Here is a 17,690-nt window from a genome sequence, read left to right on the forward strand (position 1 = left end):
AAGATTGGACTGCAGCCCCTCTCCCCTCTCCCTCTCCCCTCCCCTCTCCCTCTCCCTCTCCCTCTCCCCTCTCCCCTCCCCCCTCTCCCTCTCCCTCTCCCTCTCCCTCTCCCTCTCCCTCCCTCTCCCTCTCCCTCCTTCTCCCTCTCCCTCCTTCTCCCCTCTCCCCTCTCATTTGTGACACGCGCAGAGGCCTGAATAAAACGACCTCTAGGGGGGGCCATTTCCTGTGCTGAAAAAAAAAAGGTTGTCAAAGACTTTTCCTTTCCAAATCTTTAACAAACACACAGTTTCGGGGGTCCTTTCAGCGCTGCCCTGATTACAGACATTCCACCTTGCTCCAGCCTGCTCAGAGACAGTCCCACAGGGTAAAATATACTGGCGACTTCATTAAACACACCAAATGCATCACGGTTGAGAACAGCGTCCTGATATAATTAACAGACTCGAAGTGATGCACATTGAGAGGATATCAAGTTTCTTACAGGTTAAAGGGGGTTCACGATGTTATTGTTGACAGTAAAGCGACAGCCACGCCTTGTCACTGGAAATGCTGTGGCTGTGTTCTGACCCTCTGGAGAAAAACAAGTCTCATGACCTTCAAAATGCAATCTGTTTCTCAATGGAAGAGACTCCGAGCATGAAATCCGCCGGCAAGCTGAGTGGAGGATTATATTCTTTAGGGCATAAACATAAAAAATAGATTCAAAAGACTGGGGTGAAGTGCACGGCCAGAGAAACACAACACACTGCTGCCACCTAGTGCATTTCAAATGAACAGCAGCTTAACGGTGTGTGTGTGTTTAAATTATTTTGAATCTGTTACAGGTAGCGCTTGAAGTTTTTGGGTTATATTTTTGATCACATGACGTCGCTTTAAACTTATTTTGAGCCGATTCTGTTTCTTAATTCAACTCAGAAAAAAAGCTGTTCATTACAAAAACAATGCCGCTTGTTTTTACCTTCATATCTTGACTGAGGCTGAAGCTGGTTCGCTTAATTGTTATTTCAGACAGACGCGATAAATGACGTTAATTGCTCATCGCTGCGCTTTGGTTAGCAAGTCCACCATTTAAAATCTCCTTGATTTGTAGCAAAGAAACCTTTAAAAGTTCAAGCCTTGGTTATAGGAAACTTTGAAAGTGTTTTTTTTTTAAGTCATAACTTTCATCTTCATCTTCTTCTGCATATTATTTAGTTAGGAATTTGCTGTGAACGGTTTTTTTTCCTTCTTTTTTTCCGAGCTGCTCACCGGCGGAGCTGCTCCGTGCTGTAAGAGTATCCGATGCACCCACGACACGCAAGGCTGCTTCTTCAGCCGTCAAGTTCAATTACCGGGGGAGGCGGGAGGGGGTTAGACGTGATGAATTTTTAATAATTCCTTTCTTGTCGATGCATTAAGAATTCACGAAGCGCTTGGAAACGATGCTCCGGCTACAGCTGTATTAACCTGCAGCCTAACGTCGCCGCCCGGCAGCTGTTTGGAGCACGATTCTGAACCCCCCTGCCTCCCTGGGTATCAGTTCTTGCAGGCTTCAGCACATTCATTTTTGACTCAACAGCTCCCCCTTGTGGGATCAGAGGGTTAACAGAATCATTCAAAACAGCAAGCACGCTCATGCAACCCTGAAGCACAGATTAACTAAACTGTTTTTATTTTCTGTCTCGTATACTCGTGTACATTTGAGAATGGGGTCCTATATGCAGTAGTGTGCAGATGTGTTAGCACACCTCACGTTTTGTCATTGATATCCTTTATATGCCCAGGCATCTTAAAACAGCTTCTATAAAGTCTCCTGCATTTTAGGATCTGTGGCTCTGTGTTCTCTTTCTATTTTGAATGAATTGCATGTGTGGCCTATTAAAATCATCAATTAAATTAGACCAGCACTAACATGTGGTTTGATTTCACATGCAAAGCCACAGAAGCAATGGGGTGTTCTAATAAAACAGCACACGATGTAAATCAAACCTACGCTTCCATTCAAATAAAGCGAAGGAAACCGGAGTGTTTCACAGACAGACAGACAGCCTGCTTTTTATTATATACAATACAGCACATCCGATGTACAGTCTGACTTGCACTGCGACAGATGACAACATAAACACGTGTTCAAACTGGACAAAGCGAGCCCCAAACCCGACAGACAGAACACACGTGACACGTGACGACAGCCATCAACACGTCACACGTGACGACAGCCATCAACACGTCACACGTGAACCATCAACTCAGCAGCAAAAACAAGAACGCCGCCTCGTCTCAGGTGACGTCATTTACAACTCAATTGAATACGTCGGAAAGGCTTTCCAGAAAATACATACCCCGGCTCATTCCAAACCAAGCTCTCCGCAGGCGAGGGTCGCTGGTGTCGACCGGGCTGATTCACCATTCAGAGTGAAACAACTGAAGAAACAGCTGCCTGGGTCTGACTGGATCTCCAGAGCGACCATCACAAACCCAAGCAGCTGTTTCTGCACGTGTTTCACTGACTTCCAGCACCTGATTCCTGTCCAGCGCTCAGTCCAGCGCCAGTCACTTCAGTGTACTGCGGATTTTCCCACCGTGTTTACAGTACTGTACTGCAGCCCTGTTACATACCATACCTCTATTCCACAGATGCACCGCGCTATAGAGGGGCTGCCATTTGGAGGTATTAACGCAATCCCACTATTCTTAACAGTCAAGTATAACGGGACCTTATAGAACAAACTGGAGCTGAATGGGATAGAGGATCGGATGAGTCCATTACAGATTTATAAAAAGCAAGCCTGAACCTGCACCTTCGAGGATATAAAACAGAATTAAAAACACTGCCTGAGTAATTGGAATAAAAGCCATGATGGGAAACTCCACAAACAGTAAGAGGACATTTAAAAAAAGGTTTTGAAACGTAGCTACTTACTCTTGAAGCGCCGGATATTCCGCCCGCACTGCATTCACTTTACAATAGAGAACGGCGGGGTGATGTCACCGCTATTGGAATCCCAGAGGCAGCTTTGAGCTACCTGGATACAGCCCTGTTTGGTTTGATTCATTTTGCTTTAGTTATAAATCTCTTTGTATTTCTACGCTGCTCACACTGTTACAAGCATCACAAATCCACCAATCACCGTTAAGGGTTCCAGTGTATCTTACCTTATATACAGACGTCATCTAGTGCATAGAACACACGAGGATTGTTACGTTTAAAAAATGTTTTTTTTTTTTGTTTTTTTTTTACTAACAGTAGTTCTTGAATGCTTTTGTTTTCTGAACAGTAAAGCAAATAGAGCTGCCAGAAAGACTGAAAATGATGATGAGCAACGTACCGTCAGTAAGGAGACACAAGCACAAAACACAAATAAAACACACGACAAGATCAAAACAACACACACGACAAGATCAAAACAACACACACGACAAGATCAAAACAACACACACGACAAGATCAAAACAACACACACGACAAGATCAAAACAACACACACGACAAGATCAAAACAAGACACAAAAACAAACCCTGTGTACAGTGACAAGATAGTCACTCCTTATTTTGGTTCTTTGTTGTAAAATACCATGCATTGCTTTTAACAAAGCTCTGGTTTTAAAATAGCTTGGTATCCTCCATCATGTTCTAGAAAAACAAGTTTTCATTGTTTCTTAACTGGGTACAGCCTGACACTGCCTAGAGCAACAATCACCACCTGCTTTTTATTTGGTTTCAAACACACTCTCTGTGATCTTCAGGGAGTATTCACAATCGTGAAGGAGCAGTGCTTTACTGACGTCTATATCCACGCCTTGCATTCGGGTGCCAGATGAGTCCGATAGCCAGATCACACTCTCTCAACTGAATGAACTTGAATCCACCGGCCACACCCGAGACAGTGACACAGCGGGTGTGACACCCTCAGCTTCTCTGAATCCAGGCAGAACGCAGCCTGCGGAAGGAGGAACCTGCTCTGAAAAGAGTCCCTGCTTTCAATTCACTTCAACCTGCTGGAGAAATATTAGGAGGGGTCTGTCTGCAGCATCAGCAGTTTTGGTTCAATAAAACCCCCCCCCCCCCCCCCCCCCCCCACCCCCCCCCCCCCACACACACACACACACACACACAGTGCAACGCGTTTAGGGACAGTACAAAGGCACATTCTATATGTGGTCAGACTCATATCTGGACCTCCTCCTTTGGTAAGTAGGCAAGTAGGCGTTTGTGATCTGGTTCATCACCACCAGCGCTGGGCACAGCAGCAGCAGCACACACACATACCACAGCGCCCCTTTGATAGTGCCCTGGAACCAGTCTGAGCACATGGCCAGGACGAGCGTGCCCGTGGCCAGCAGGTAGGTGACCAGCCCGCAGGTGGCGTGGTACAGCCGGAGACGGGCCACGGAAGACACCCTCTTGGGGAAGAGCAGGCAGACGCCACACAGCACCTGGCAGCCCACGGCCACCAACGTGGCCACACCCAGGAGGCTGTGCCAGGAGGTCAGGTGAGGCCGCTCGGACACGTTCTTGCTGGCCACGATGAAACCCAGCCCGGTCCCTCCAGCGATCGCCACCAGGGCCTGCAGAACCCAGTGCAACTGGACCTTGCCTTTCCGAGACTGGAAACAGAATGGGGATCCCTCGCTGGAGAAGAGCAGCACACCTTCTGTCATGCAGAGGCTGAACTGAGAGACAGAGAGAGAAGCAGGGAGAGGCTGCCCGGTTAGAACGAGAGCAGGGGGCGGGTCTGCACACACAGGCCATTTATTCATGCACTAACACTCTGGGACACCCCAAAGGACTTCCAGCGGAAACGCTTGTCCAGTGATATTCTACAAGTCATGCTCTTGTATCAGAGTTTCACAGAGAGCTGCGCCCAGTACTATCAAAACAGGAACTTACATATAAAAACTGTTTATTGTTCAATAAATAACGCAACTGGGATGGCAAGAAGACTCCTATTGCATATCGGCGTGATCCGGTCCTGGTTTAACCGAGAGTTTAAAATCAGACACAGCCGAGCTTGCTACCCGTACACTGCAGCTAATCAAGCTGCTGTTAAAAGCTGGGATGGGTGAAATATTTCTATCCCTGTTTAAGATCATGAGCTTGTCTCCCAACACTAGAACTCAGTATAAGAGGCTGTGTGGTCCAGTGGTTAAAGAAAAGGGCTTGTAACCAGGAGGTCCCCGGTTCATATCCCAGCTCAGCCACTGACTCACTGTGTGACCCTGAGCAAGTCACTTCACCTCCTTGTGCTCCGTCTTTCGGGTGAGACGTAGTTGTAAGTGACTATGCAGCTGATGCATAGTTCACACACCCTAGTCTCTGTAAGTCGCCTTGGATAAAGGCGTCTGCTAAATAAACAAATAATAATAATAATAATATAAGATGGCACCAGCTTTGAATAACAGCATGGTTGAAATACTTCACTTACTCCAATGGACATGCACACGGGATGCCAGGAGAAGAGACCTGTGGAGGCAACGGAAATCAAATCAGAAACCCACCACTGTCTGACTTGAGCATCTGCTTTTAGCAGCTAGACTCCAGTATCTAGAGCTCTGAGTGAAGACACACACTACCAATCTACCATTCAAATAGGGGGTATTCATTACATCAGTAGTTGTTTTGTTAAATAAATATTGTTATTACATTATTAAATCACATGCTCCCAATCGTATATAACACAAACACATTCTCAAATACATCACTAACACACAGGTATAAATCTAAATCCTAACCCCAGATCTACAGTGAGAATTATTACATCATAAGATTAGTACGATTACACATTTATAAATGGGACCTTACATTTTAAGGAAGTAATTAATTCCCTTTAAGCGTCTGTAACTTCAGTTTTTTTTGTGATCCTGAACAGTCATCTATGACGATTATGACATTAAATAATAATAATAATAATAATAATAATAATAATAATAATAATAATAATACTTACTTGTTCCAGGTCGGGACAGTAGCGTTATGAATATTGTCAATCCCAAAGATATAATATGGGCAGCGACAATACCCACTTTCCGTAGCCAAACGTAGAGCCAAAACTCAGGCTTCATGCCGAGTCCCTCTTCCGCGACACTGCAGTGAGGGTGAAACGCTGCGGCGGGCATCACCTTCTGCAGTGCCTACCGCGCACACTGGCACACTGCATCCATGAAGAGCATGCGAGAAATAAAACACTGTATTATTAGCGAGATCGCCACTGTACAGTCACAATGCGAGGTCAATGATTTTAATTATATTATTGCAAGTTTTCTCATTCTTAATTATTATTATTTTTTTAATATATAATAATAATTACGAACCTGGTTGGTTTAAGCCTTTAGTTTAAGTTGCAAACTGAAACGTTTTGCAAACACATGCAACTCTAAACGTGCTGTAAGTAATTTACTGTGTGTAATTCTGCCTCAACACCGGCGGAGGACTCGAGGTTTTGTTCAGTAGTTGTTCAGTTTGCTGTCGATCGTGTAGTGCATTTGTCAGCCCGGTTTGCCTTGTTTTATATAACGCTGCTGTCGCTTTCCTATTCATGTTTTGACACGGGATCACCTGAAATATAATCCGTGGGATCGGGTGGCTGTTTAAAATCACTTCCTGGATACCGCCGGACGAATGCAGCGGAGAAACAAACAAGGATCCCTCATTCAACCGAGACCACCTGATGGGACAACAGCGCGCCCTACTGGCTTACTTGCGCAACTGCCGCAGTCAGCGAGCGCGCAATATCATCACACCAAAGGATAGAGGAATAAAGATCTACCGCGAGAGATCATAAACTTAGGATGGCCATTCGTTTATAAAAAGTCCCGCATACCCACCACCACAGACTTGAGATTTTGGATGCGGTAACTTTGCAATGGATTTTTACAGCGTTTGTATGCATGGGTAGATACTGACTCCAAAACACTTGCCGTTTTTTTGTTTGTTTTCTGAGTGGAATGGGACACTAGCGGATAGCTTCTCAGACCCGGATAAACTCTAGTCTTGGACAGCCTTACCTAAGGTAACAGCAATAGGTAGTCGAGGATTACTGCTATGCTTAGTGAGGATCTGTGAAACGAGACAGAAGGGTCAATGCGAACTGAATCAGCACACTGAACCAAGGGGAAACGTATATCTACATAAATATCATTGATACACACGCACGTGTATTACATTTATTTGCATTGTATCGTGATGTGAAAAAATAAAAAACTGTCGCTGAGGTCAGGACAGACGTCACACACATGACGTATTCTGTACGGTTTACCTCATTTGAAAGTGGAGCAACAGTGACACCCAGTGGTGAGACGGGTTCATTGCTGTGTGTGTGATCTCCGGTGGGGTTTTCATCTAATTATGTTGCAGGTCCCACAGCAGCTGTTAAACGGTGCGACAGCGTTCTCCTGGTTCCTAGATAACAAGCCAGGGAGCTCCCAGCTTCATTAGCCAGTCACTCATGCATGTACTTTGAGGATGGGAACATTAACATGTACAGAACCAGTTACCACATCTTCAATGGGCAAAGCCTCGTGTATTTACCTTACCGTTTTACACAGATCAACAGAGTGACTATCAAGTTTATAAAAGTCCTTTTTGCTTTATCGACATTACCACTGGTCGCCCCTTTCATCGTGCTGCGAATCTTCCCTTGGTTTGTTTTGATGTAGTTAATGTAACTCAATTTGAAAACCTTGGTTAGCAAGCCTTTGAGTTTGCATGTGCTGCAGGTTTCTGAAGTCTCCAGTATTGTGCAGCACTGCCCGGTTCTGATCAGGCATTCAGGTTTCTTCACCCATCAAAGACATTTCAATCATTTTCAGCTTTGCTGCTACTTTGAAGAGGTGAGAGGTTCCAAGGGTTATTTTACAATGAATAAAACAGGCAGACCTCCTCACATTCTGAAAACTGTGTGTGAAAATATATACATAAATAAATAAATAAAAAATACTCAACACGCTTCTTTAAAAAAAGTACAAATAAAATGTTTTTATGAATAGAAAAAGCAACAGTTCTCAGTGGCATTCGGATCTTTTAATCCTTCGGTTTCTTTTTTTTAATTCAACGTACGTTCTGTGTAGCAGCATAACAGGTAAAAGTCTTGAGGTATTTCTATATTCAGACACACTTAAATCAGGCGCGCGCACACACTTCATACATGCACGCAGCCCCGATTCACACACGCACGCACGCAGCCCCCCCCCCCCCACACACACACACGCACGCAGCCCCCCCCCCACACACACACGCACGCAGCCCCCCCCCCCACACACACACACACACACACACGCAGCCCCGATTCACACACACACACACACACGCACGCACGCACGCACGCAGCCCCGATTCACACACACACACACACGCAGCCCCCACACGCACGCACGCAGCCCCAATTCACACACACACACACACGCAGCCCCCATTCACACACGCACACACACGCACACACACACACAAATCCAGTGTCCAATCCGCTCCGTCTGTGGCAATGGATCTCTGAAGATTCCCTCCTCGACTGGTTTGAAAGGCAGGCACTCTGTCAGTGATGCAGTTTCGACTGCAAAGAAAGAAACAGAGAAACCAGGCTGGTTAGTATGGCCTCAGCACAGGCAGGCTCGCTTGAACTCGAACCAAGCAGCCACCTGAACTGCACCTCCACCCACCTTCTGCAGGCTGAGCTTCCTCTCCAGCCCGGCTGAGATCACTCCCTTGCTGTCCTTTCTCTTCTGGAAGAAGCTGGTGTCGGAGGAGGCGGCTGAGCGGTTGGGTTTGGCAGGTCTGGGCTCGGGGGGAGCAGGAGGGAGGGGAGCAGGGGGCCTGCTCTTCCGTTTCTTCCCCAGCCCCTTGGGGTCACAGTTCAAACCCTTGCTGTTGGCTGTAACTGCCTTGGCCCTGGAGCTGGGGTCCTTGGGAGGGGGCGGCCTGGGGGGGCGAGTGTCCGAATGGGGGAGGGGGGCCCGTTTGAAAAAGACAGGGCCAGGGGGCGCTTCCGTTGGGGCCGGCTGGGGGCGGGGCTTGTTGCCAGGGGAGATTGCTCCGTTGATCGGTCTGTGAGGGGAGGGGGCGGTCCTTGTCGGGTGTTCCGAGGACCCGGGAATAGGCGTCCTGCCTCCTTCCTGAAGCACACAGTTCTTCTTGTTAGGCATCGGGTCCTCGTTGGCGGGAGGCGGCTTTTTCCTCTTCCGGGAAGCGGCGTTGTGCTCTAGGTTTGGCGCCCCCTTTGTCCTGGATGACCTGCTGGCTTTAGCGCCGGGGGTGGGGGTCCTGCTCAGAGAGGACAGGGAAGGGGTGTTGGCAGCTATCGGGGACACTATGCACTGGCTTCTGCCCCCCGTGGAATCTGAAAGCCCGCAGGCAGTGCCAGGGTTGGGGGAGGCTGCTGTGCAGTGCTTAGAAACCCCAGAGGAGGCAACAAAGGAAGTCCTTAAGGGAGAGACGGCTGGAAGACAGGAACCAGCAGCAGAGGAGAGCTGGGAAGAGGAGGAAGAAGAGGAGGGTGCTGGGATAGGTGCCGAGGTACGCTGCGATTGGAGGTCAGCTGCTTGAGGTATTTTCCTGCCGCAAGAGGAACAAACACATTAGCAGCTACCTGATACTCTTTGCTTGGTTAGGTAGCGATTGTACTTGCGAGATACAAGATACAAACCTCACTCTTCCTGTTCTCCCCCCACTGCATGTCATCCCCACGCACACACAAAACGCGTGAGCGAACTAACCCGTCACATTACATTTCTATCTTACCTGTTACACACTTCCATTCTCTGTAGACCGCGGGTGTGGAGTTCTGAAACATGTTACGCAACACCTTTGACTCTGTTCAGACCGCGCAGGACAGCGCGCTTGCTCAGCACTTACTTCCACATGTGTGAGTTGACGTGCCGCTCCACCATGGAGCTGAGCGCCGTGCGGATCCGGTCGAGCCTCCTGTTGAAGACGAAGCAGCCTCGCCCCAGGGAGCGGCCCCCGAACGAGCACAGCTGTGTGGGAGAGAAGGACAGGGGGAAGGGGGTCACTGCCTGTACGCGCTGCGCCTCGCTCGGCTTACTTACAAACTGCTTTGCTTTTCCAGTCTTCTTCCCTCATGTCAGTTTCTTCCTAACGCACCCCTCAAGTTGCAGTCTGTCATACAGCTGCATCAGCTAAATCGGGCACCCTGCCCCTTTGAAAACGCTACATCTTTGCATCCGCCCGTTTACTGGGTGCAGTTCATTAACACTTTAATAGCACCTGATAAAGCGGCCAGCTTTACAGGACAACACGGTGCTTCCGTATCGTCTTGCAAAAGAAACTCAACATTTTGCTACAATCTTTCACTCTGTTGGCTCCGCTTGCTCAAAATCCAAATGGTATCTTAAAAAGACGTGTGAGTTTTTAAGTAGCTGATTCTCTAAGGAACTCGACTCGTGTGTGTGTGTGCGTGTGCGTGTGCGTGTGTGTTAGACCTACCCCCTGCGGTTTGGGATGCAAGGTGGAGTAGTGCCAGTCTGGTTTCTCTGCCTCCTCCTCCTCCTCCTCCTCCTGCCCTTCACTCTCCTCGCTGGACAGGTGGCTGTTGGGCCGTGGCGTGGGGAAGGGGTACAGGGGCCGGGCGTCTGCCTCCCCCCAGGGGGCACTGCTCTCCTCGGGGTCACTCCCCGATGACAGCCTGGACCTGCAAACACAGCGCCAGATCAGGAAGCAGCTCCAGCAAACGAGAGCCACCCTTTACCGTATCTGCAACCCCAAGCGAAACCCCACAAGATCGTGCTGAACCACAACATCAAGGAGAACAACGGATTCCTGCCAGTTTGCTTCAGGATCATTTTGAGAAAAGGGTCAGTTTGTTACACCATTAAATCATTAAGATCGGACCAATTTATTTATTAACCAACACACAGGGATGGAAATGAGACTCCCGCTGCACAGCAGTCCGATCCATTCCTGGTTTAAACTATGAGTTTATCAAGACACAACTGAGCTTGTTACCTGTACACTACGGCTAACCAATCACACATTAAAACCTGGAATGGGCGAAACTGCTATGCAGTCGAAGTCTTATTTCCATCTACAAAACAAACGTTCCGTTCTCCTGGAACAGCAGCAATGTTTGTTATTACACTTCAGTACCTCTTGGTTATGCAGGTGGGTAATGTGGATGGGTATGCTGGGTGGGAGTGGGGGTACCTGAGTGCTGTGCAGCTGGTGAGCCTCCTCCTGCAGTGTGGGGGCAGGCCCGCGGGGGTCTCGGGGCTGAGGTCCCAGCTGGGGGAGCGGACAGTACCCGCCTCTCTGGACGGGACCCCCTTCTCCCTGCCCGCTGCCTCGCGCCCCCTCGAACCCGCCTTCAGCTCCGCCACCAGCTGGTCAAAGCCCTTCGTACGGCCCGCCACCTCCCTCCGCTGGTGGATGGAGTGAATCTGACGACAGAGACAGAGAGTCAAGAACAATAAAGGAAACACTTTGAAAGGTTATTCAAATAGTTACGACTGCTAAGAAATAACTTGCCTTGTACAGAGGCAAGCAGGACTGCAACTGGTGGCCTGAATACTAAATACAGGGGTGGCTTAATATTTCTTTTTCAACAGAGTCATCGGTGCTGACTTTACCATTCCAAGGGAAACGAGTGAACAAACAGCTGCTTGGGTTTGTGTGGATTGCTAAATGGAGTCCTCCCCTCCCCCCCCCTCTGATTTCAGCTTCCTGTGTTCTGGAGGCGACATGGTGCTGGCAGGACCCCCCCCCCCCCTCCCCCTCCCCCTCCCCCTCCCCCTCCCCCTCCCCCTCCAGACTCCTTGTGAAGTGCAGCACAGAGGCAGTCAGACAGTCGGAGCCTGGCTCTGAAATCACCTTGCAGGTCAGCACCCGGGTACACAGTTTCTTTTTCTCAGGGTCCAGAACCCCGCAGTGTTTGTCCAGGTCACACTCTTTCTCTGGAAAACAAAATCAGAAGTATTGCTGAAGTACTGACATTTCAACTTGACTATTCCCTGAACCCCTGCTGGTCACTCAATTTATAACAATGGAGAAAGCTAGGAAGTACCGTTTGAGATCTCTATGTAAATGGATAGATAGATACTGTAAATCTACAACCAGGCAAGCTAGGCTGAAGAAGTCTGTCTAACTCTTAATAGAAGTAAAAGCTGCAGCTGAGAAGTAAACCTACTGGAGATCTTCTTGTAAGTCTTGTGGCTGCTGCGCGCCGCGTTGCTGGGTTCAGGGGTCGCGTCTCCTCTCCGGCTCGGGGCCCTCTCTGCGAGGGGGAACTCCGAGTGGCCCCTCCCCGCAGGCCCGTGCAGTCGCAGCGTCTCTCTGGGGGAGGGGGAGAGGGGGGCCAGAGGAGCGGGCTGAGTGTTGGGGCGCGAGCCCAGCTTGACACAGGCGCCTTCAGGCTGGGTGACGGAGGAGATCTTCTCTAAATTCACCACGGGGACAAAGTAACTGGGGAGAAAGAAAAGTGTCAGGTCAGCGTCTAAAATGCAGATCATCCTCTTATATTTATCTGATTCACAGGGATCTAAAAACGGTTTAAAACAATGGAAGTAGACCCCAAGTTTTTGGAAATGAAGGCACGCCTTCTCCCCGCAAGTCTGTGAAAATAGGAATGCTCTCCAGACTCTGATATATTGTGCAAAACACAGGCGATGGACTTGAGCTTCTATCTTTTCTCCCCAGAAACACATCTGGTTCCACTTCGAAGCTGTAAGGAGATACAGGTGTCTATTCAACTGATCTAAATCAGCGGTGCAAAAACAACTGCATGCTTTGGCCAAGAAGTCAAAAGCTGTTGCATCTCCTTTCATAAAGTGCCGGGAGGCGTCCTGGCGCGTTAATGCTCTGTGCAGGGCTCTGGTTTTGTTTAACAGGAATCTCCTGTAGCTCTGCTTGAAGTCTACAGCTTCTAAACTCCTGCCCCAGACTGGATGCTGACAGTAGGAAGGCTTGCTTACCAGAGCTCCTTCTGCCCCTTGGCTGGTTTCTGCCCCGGTTCTGGTTGCGCTGGCTGGATTTGGGGTTTGGGGACCCCCTGCTGCAGCCTCTCCCGCACTGCTTTGGGGCTCACGTGCAGAGACTGGGGGTTCCCTGACCGGGGTTTCTGGGGGGGAGCGGAGGGGGATGAGGCAGGGTGCAGACGGGAGTACAGCTTGTTCAGGGGCCCGTGTCTCCTTTCTGGACAAAGCAAAAAAACAGAAAGGCATCAGCATAATAAGTGGGTCAGTAAATCATCCTTGAGGGAAAACTCTACAAGGATTAATACAAACAGGGCAGGTATTAAGATCTAACACTTGGGAGATCATTCAAACAGATCCCTCGGTGTTACAGCCTATTAGAGCTATCTACTTCTCAAACCACACTAGGTAACGTCACACACTGATCTCAAGGCTTTCATTCTGAAACGCTAAGGCTTTAAACACCTCCCCTACAAAAAAAATAAAAACTGCTACTCACCACAGTGCTTCTCAAAGGCCTGAGGCTTGACCACCTGGCCGCAGTGGTTACACACCACCAGGAAGAAGTCATCGTGTGCTGGGCATTGCCCGAAGATAGCCATGTCTGAGCAGGGCAGGGAAAGAGAAACAGAACAGGTCTTAATAATGGTCATTTTTATATGATAGTATAAGTCAAATGGCTTGGATCAGAAGGAAAGGAAGTCACATTAAGATTTGATATACTGTTTTTTTAATTATTTCCTTTTATATATATATATATACACACACACATAAAAAAAACACATCGCCTATGGTGCTGTGACACACAGCTGCTAGACAGCACCCTGTGTTATCTATACCCATCTATTAATAGTGACACTAATGTTCTTCCACAGCGTCTCTCCTGCTCTCCAAGGTCTGATGGTGCAGAAGCAGCAGATGCTCCCTTTACAAGCTCTTTATTCATTCTATAATGAAATCCTGGGTGAGATGAAGCAAGACAGCGGCTGTGGCACAGCTGCCATGTAAACCCTGTATTTACAGCGAGCCCTATCCCGGGGGGGGAGCTAGACGGGACCCCGACAGGATCTTCAAGCACCGTGACCTGCCGATTTGTCTGTGAAAAGGATGGAGAGGATCTCGGTGAATGACACAGCTTGGCCTGTTAACGGTTAACAGTAGCTCAGTTAGGAGAGAAATGGTCCTTCGCTCAAATGGCCAGTAAATCCTTCGCCCCTCAATACAGGCACATGATTCTAAGCACACCCGAGGCTTGACATTTTTCACAGCACGGCCGTTTTTTTTTTTTCATAAAGTCAAAAAGCGGTTTCTGATGGCGGGTAACTAAAAATCCAACGCCCGAGTGAATCTGATTTATTTTCAAGTTAACCACTTAGAACCACGGGGTATCCTCTCTCAGTTTAAGAGGGATTCCTGCCTTGGAGAATAAAAACACAGGGAGTGTCTCCGATCTGAACGATGTAAATCAGAGATGGGTCTAAACTGTGCCGCTCTTTCAGCTGGTCTCCCAGACCGGGTGATTTATCAACCCACTCAGGAGCTCCACCGAGCACGCTGAAAAGGAGGCCAGCTGTACAGCCAGCAGGCTTACAACCTATTACAATCCACTGCTGTTCACATCACCAGACCAGACTGCACAGGCTGGGCTTATTCAGCTTGGAGTACTCTCGGTGTGAGCGGGCAGGATTCAAGGTCCAGACGGGGAGGTGGAGCACAGCGGTCTGGACCCGAACTGTATTATATCCAGATCGCATCAGCCGGTGGAGGATACGTTCAAAACAGAAGCCTGCAAGAAATCACTGCGCTGTCCAGATTGGGTAGGCAGAGGCGAGGGAGGACGCCCGCGCTCCTATACCTCTCTGGGGAGCCGACGCCAGGGCGATGCGAGGCGGGGAGCGAGAGCAGGCCCTGGGAATCTCACACTGCAGCTAGTGGCAGGAGGATGTGCTCCACGCTTCTTTATTAGTGAATGCTAATGGAGCGGTCGCTCAGGCGCTCTGCAGCAGCTCCAGAACACCGCCTGCTGCTCTGCCCAGGCTGAGACACGCACACACACACGCATGCAGACACAGACACGCACTTCGTGCCACCGTCTCAATAGAGCACTGCATTAATACGATTTTGTTTTTCATCATTGTATTTCATCCATCATCAGGACAGTCAAGATTGTGACCTGCTTAATGATAACTCAGACTCGGAGCAGCTGGACAGAGGAGTATCCACAAGTCTATCAGCTGGATTGAGGATTATCAGGACTACTATCTAGTTAAAAATAAAAAGGTTCAGAGGCTTCAGGCTTTCTTTCCAGCACTGCATCCTTGTTACTTTCGTGACCCAGTTACCCCAGAACTCCGCTAACCAGTTGCTGTAAGGGAGTAATTAAGCCAGTGTGATCATTCGCACATCCCCTCTACGGTGTTACGATACGTTATTAGTCCTGTCCTCAGTTAGCTGTTTGATTCAGCGCCTGCCCACTCACAGGCACGCCGTGTGCAATCTCTCCCATGATTAGCTCTGCACAGGCTGGGTCTCGCCTGGTTAACCACCTCAGGGCTTCTCGTTCAAGTTCCGATTATGAAATGCTTAAAGCCTGTGTGAAGGATGCCCACGTTCGCAGTTCAGGCTTCTGTAGCAGTTTCTCAATTGCTCTAGTTTCTGTTTACAAAAAAAAAAACGCTGCAGACGCTATTGCACAATGCCAACTGGAGTAAAATAACACAAAACCTTAAATAAACACCCTGCCCCGTTCCCAGCGTGGATGACCCCTGCATATATAGAACCCAGGTCCACCACTGCCCTGCCCTGCCCTGCCCTGCCCTGCCTCGTCATGGAAACAATCTCCCACAGGGTTTAATTGCCCTGACACGGTGGTATCAGGTTTTATAGCCACGGCTTGCTTCAGAGTACATCATTTCATATATAATTTGTATCACTGTATTCTGGTTGGAATTTTTTCAAAGCTTTTGCGTTTTAAGCCAAAAAACAATGCTCTTTTAGTCACTTCCACATTGTCGATAAAGTTGGTTTGAGACGAAAACAAAAAAAAGTTTAAGATACCTCAAACAAACTTTATTCACAGCATCAAAAATTACAAACTAGTAAGGCACACACCGACAGACCCATGGCTTTTTATTTGATTGTTTTGTAAGTTGCACTAAGTTTCGGGTTTAAAAGCCTAATCTGGTGCACTTACCCTCCTTGACGAGAGTCATCGATTCTGCCTTTTTCTTTCCATTTTTGCTGCAATCGTCAGCATCGACCCCTGTGTCATAAACAACAAACAGAAACTATGAAGCCTTCACAGACTCAACAGGGCTTTCAATGCAGTTGCATCAAATACACTCTTGGTAGGGCAGACAAGCACAGTGGGGTCCATTGATCTTAAGAGTGGCAGATCTAAATTCTGCTGCGGTTAAGTTAACATATAAATTAAAAAAAAACACAACATCAATGATTTCAACTGAAGAATGTAGTCAAAACTCTAAACAAATAATAACAATAATAATAATAATAATAATAATAATAATAATAATAATAATAATAATAACAATAATAATAATAATAATAATAATAATTTGTGATGCATTTTATTGTTGCTAGCCTGGGACTAAAAGGAAATCGCTGCTAAGATGGAACACGTAGACTTGCGGTTTCCTTCAACAGTCTGCTATAGAACTGAAAACTTTTTTTCTCATACTATCCGGCAAAAATAATTCACTGCCCTCCTCCAAGTCGAGATCCCAGCTCATCTCAAGTTCTTTCTGAGTTCAAGTCTGCAGGTTTCTGCCTGGTGATTCTAGCGTACCCCACCTCAACTTAATCACAGGAAACTGGCGGGCGCTGTCAGCCCACCCCGACACAGGGCAATGACGAGACCCAGCCCACGCACACGGGAATGTGACGCGAGGGACACCCACATTCTGTGCGTCACAGAAAACTTCCGTTCACTTTTTATTGTGTTAAAGGGAGAGAAAAAAACAAACAGCCATGTTGCAGTTATCTGCTAACAATATAGTTAGAATGTGCTGCTCGCGAATAGGGCTTTTTTGTGCAAGTGCTTCTTGTGCAGATACGCGTTATGCCCCACAATGCAGTATGTTTAACACGTTGCCATAGTGATCCGTGTCGCTGTCTGTCTGCAGTGACCTAGTGCGTCCATAACCCCCGTTGCTGCGTGTGGTGTTTTGGGGTATCCTCACAGCGCCGCCCTGCGCTAGGACCCGGGAAGTCTGTTGTCCAGGCGGTGCGATACCCAGCCAGCACTAGGACCCGGCGGATCCTTTGTTTGGGTTACAGGCTGGGGACGCTCTCCGTTTCAGCGAAAATAAACCGCAACACGGGGCCCGGCGGAGCCGAAACCGAAATACGCTGTTGCTGAAGAACTCACTCACCATCCGACACGGAGATGTCCGCCCTCTCGACCCAGGAGCTCCAGCTCTGGCCCGCGAAATCATCGAGACTCGGAACCCGCCGACCCAGAGCAGCCATTACTGCCGCCGCGCGTTCACGCACCGCCATCATCAGTGCGCGGGCACGCCCCTCACGTCACCCTCCGCGCTCCCGCCCGGAGCAGCAGCGCCTGCGTGCGCGGGCACGGGGCGGGGAGAGGGACGGAGTGAGAGAATGGGGTTTGTTCGGGTGATGACGCGCACGGCTCACCGGTCCCTAGCATGGGTCGCTTCGAAGGATGTTTTCTCAGAACAGAAACACAAAGTGATATATTTCATATGAGAATAATTTACTGGATTCAAAGTACGACGCCTTTTTTGAAAATATTTAATTGTTATATTTGC

The 17,690-nt window shown here is 48.4% G+C and overlaps 3 protein-coding genes across 6 annotated transcripts in view; 1 reads left to right on the forward strand and 2 right to left on the reverse strand.

The window, feature by feature from the left end:
- Positions 1-17,690, forward strand: part of LOC117431362 (proteasome subunit alpha type-5) — a 42,332-nt gene that overhangs the window by 9,596 nt on the left and 15,046 nt on the right. The window lies entirely within an intron of this gene.
- LOC117429488 (probable transmembrane reductase CYB561D1) lies at positions 4,061-6,777 on the reverse strand. 3 transcript variants are annotated; one of them, XM_059004954.1, is made up of 4 exons: positions 6,539-6,777; positions 5,931-6,134; positions 5,409-5,446; positions 4,061-4,656 (listed from the first exon to the last, which is right to left on the reverse strand). In XM_059004954.1, the coding sequence occupies exons 2-4, from the start codon at positions 6,097-6,099 to the stop codon at positions 4,135-4,137; spliced, it is 729 nt and encodes a 242-aa protein (XP_058860937.1). In that variant the 5' UTR covers positions 6,100-6,134; positions 6,539-6,777; the 3' UTR covers positions 4,061-4,134. The 3 variants fall into 3 exon arrangements, with proteins under 3 accessions (XP_058860937.1, XP_033904917.3, XP_033904910.3); XM_034049026.3 differs by having other exon boundaries at positions 6,381-6,777; XM_034049019.3 differs by having other exon boundaries at positions 6,295-6,773.
- On the reverse strand, positions 8,241-17,681 carry LOC117966008 (ataxin-7-like protein 2). Of its 2 annotated transcripts, none has more exons than XM_034911273.2 (11): positions 17,289-17,681; positions 16,091-16,159; positions 13,397-13,501; positions 12,898-13,117; positions 12,114-12,388; positions 11,798-11,880; positions 11,135-11,367; positions 10,418-10,622; positions 9,827-9,948; positions 8,635-9,526; positions 8,241-8,528 (listed from the first exon to the last, which is right to left on the reverse strand). In XM_034911273.2, the coding sequence occupies exons 1-11, from the start codon at positions 17,416-17,418 to the stop codon at positions 8,511-8,513; spliced, it is 2,352 nt and encodes a 783-aa protein (XP_034767164.2). In that variant the 5' UTR covers positions 17,419-17,681; the 3' UTR covers positions 8,241-8,510. The 2 variants fall into 2 exon arrangements, with proteins under 2 accessions (XP_034767164.2, XP_058860936.1); XM_059004953.1 differs by lacking the exon at positions 17,289-17,681 and adding an exon at positions 16,708-16,824.

Source organism: Acipenser ruthenus, chromosome 30, assembly GCF_902713425.1.
Source record: "Acipenser ruthenus chromosome 30, fAciRut3.2 maternal haplotype, whole genome shotgun sequence".
NCBI classification, from domain to species: Eukaryota; Metazoa; Chordata; class Actinopteri; order Acipenseriformes; family Acipenseridae; genus Acipenser; species Acipenser ruthenus.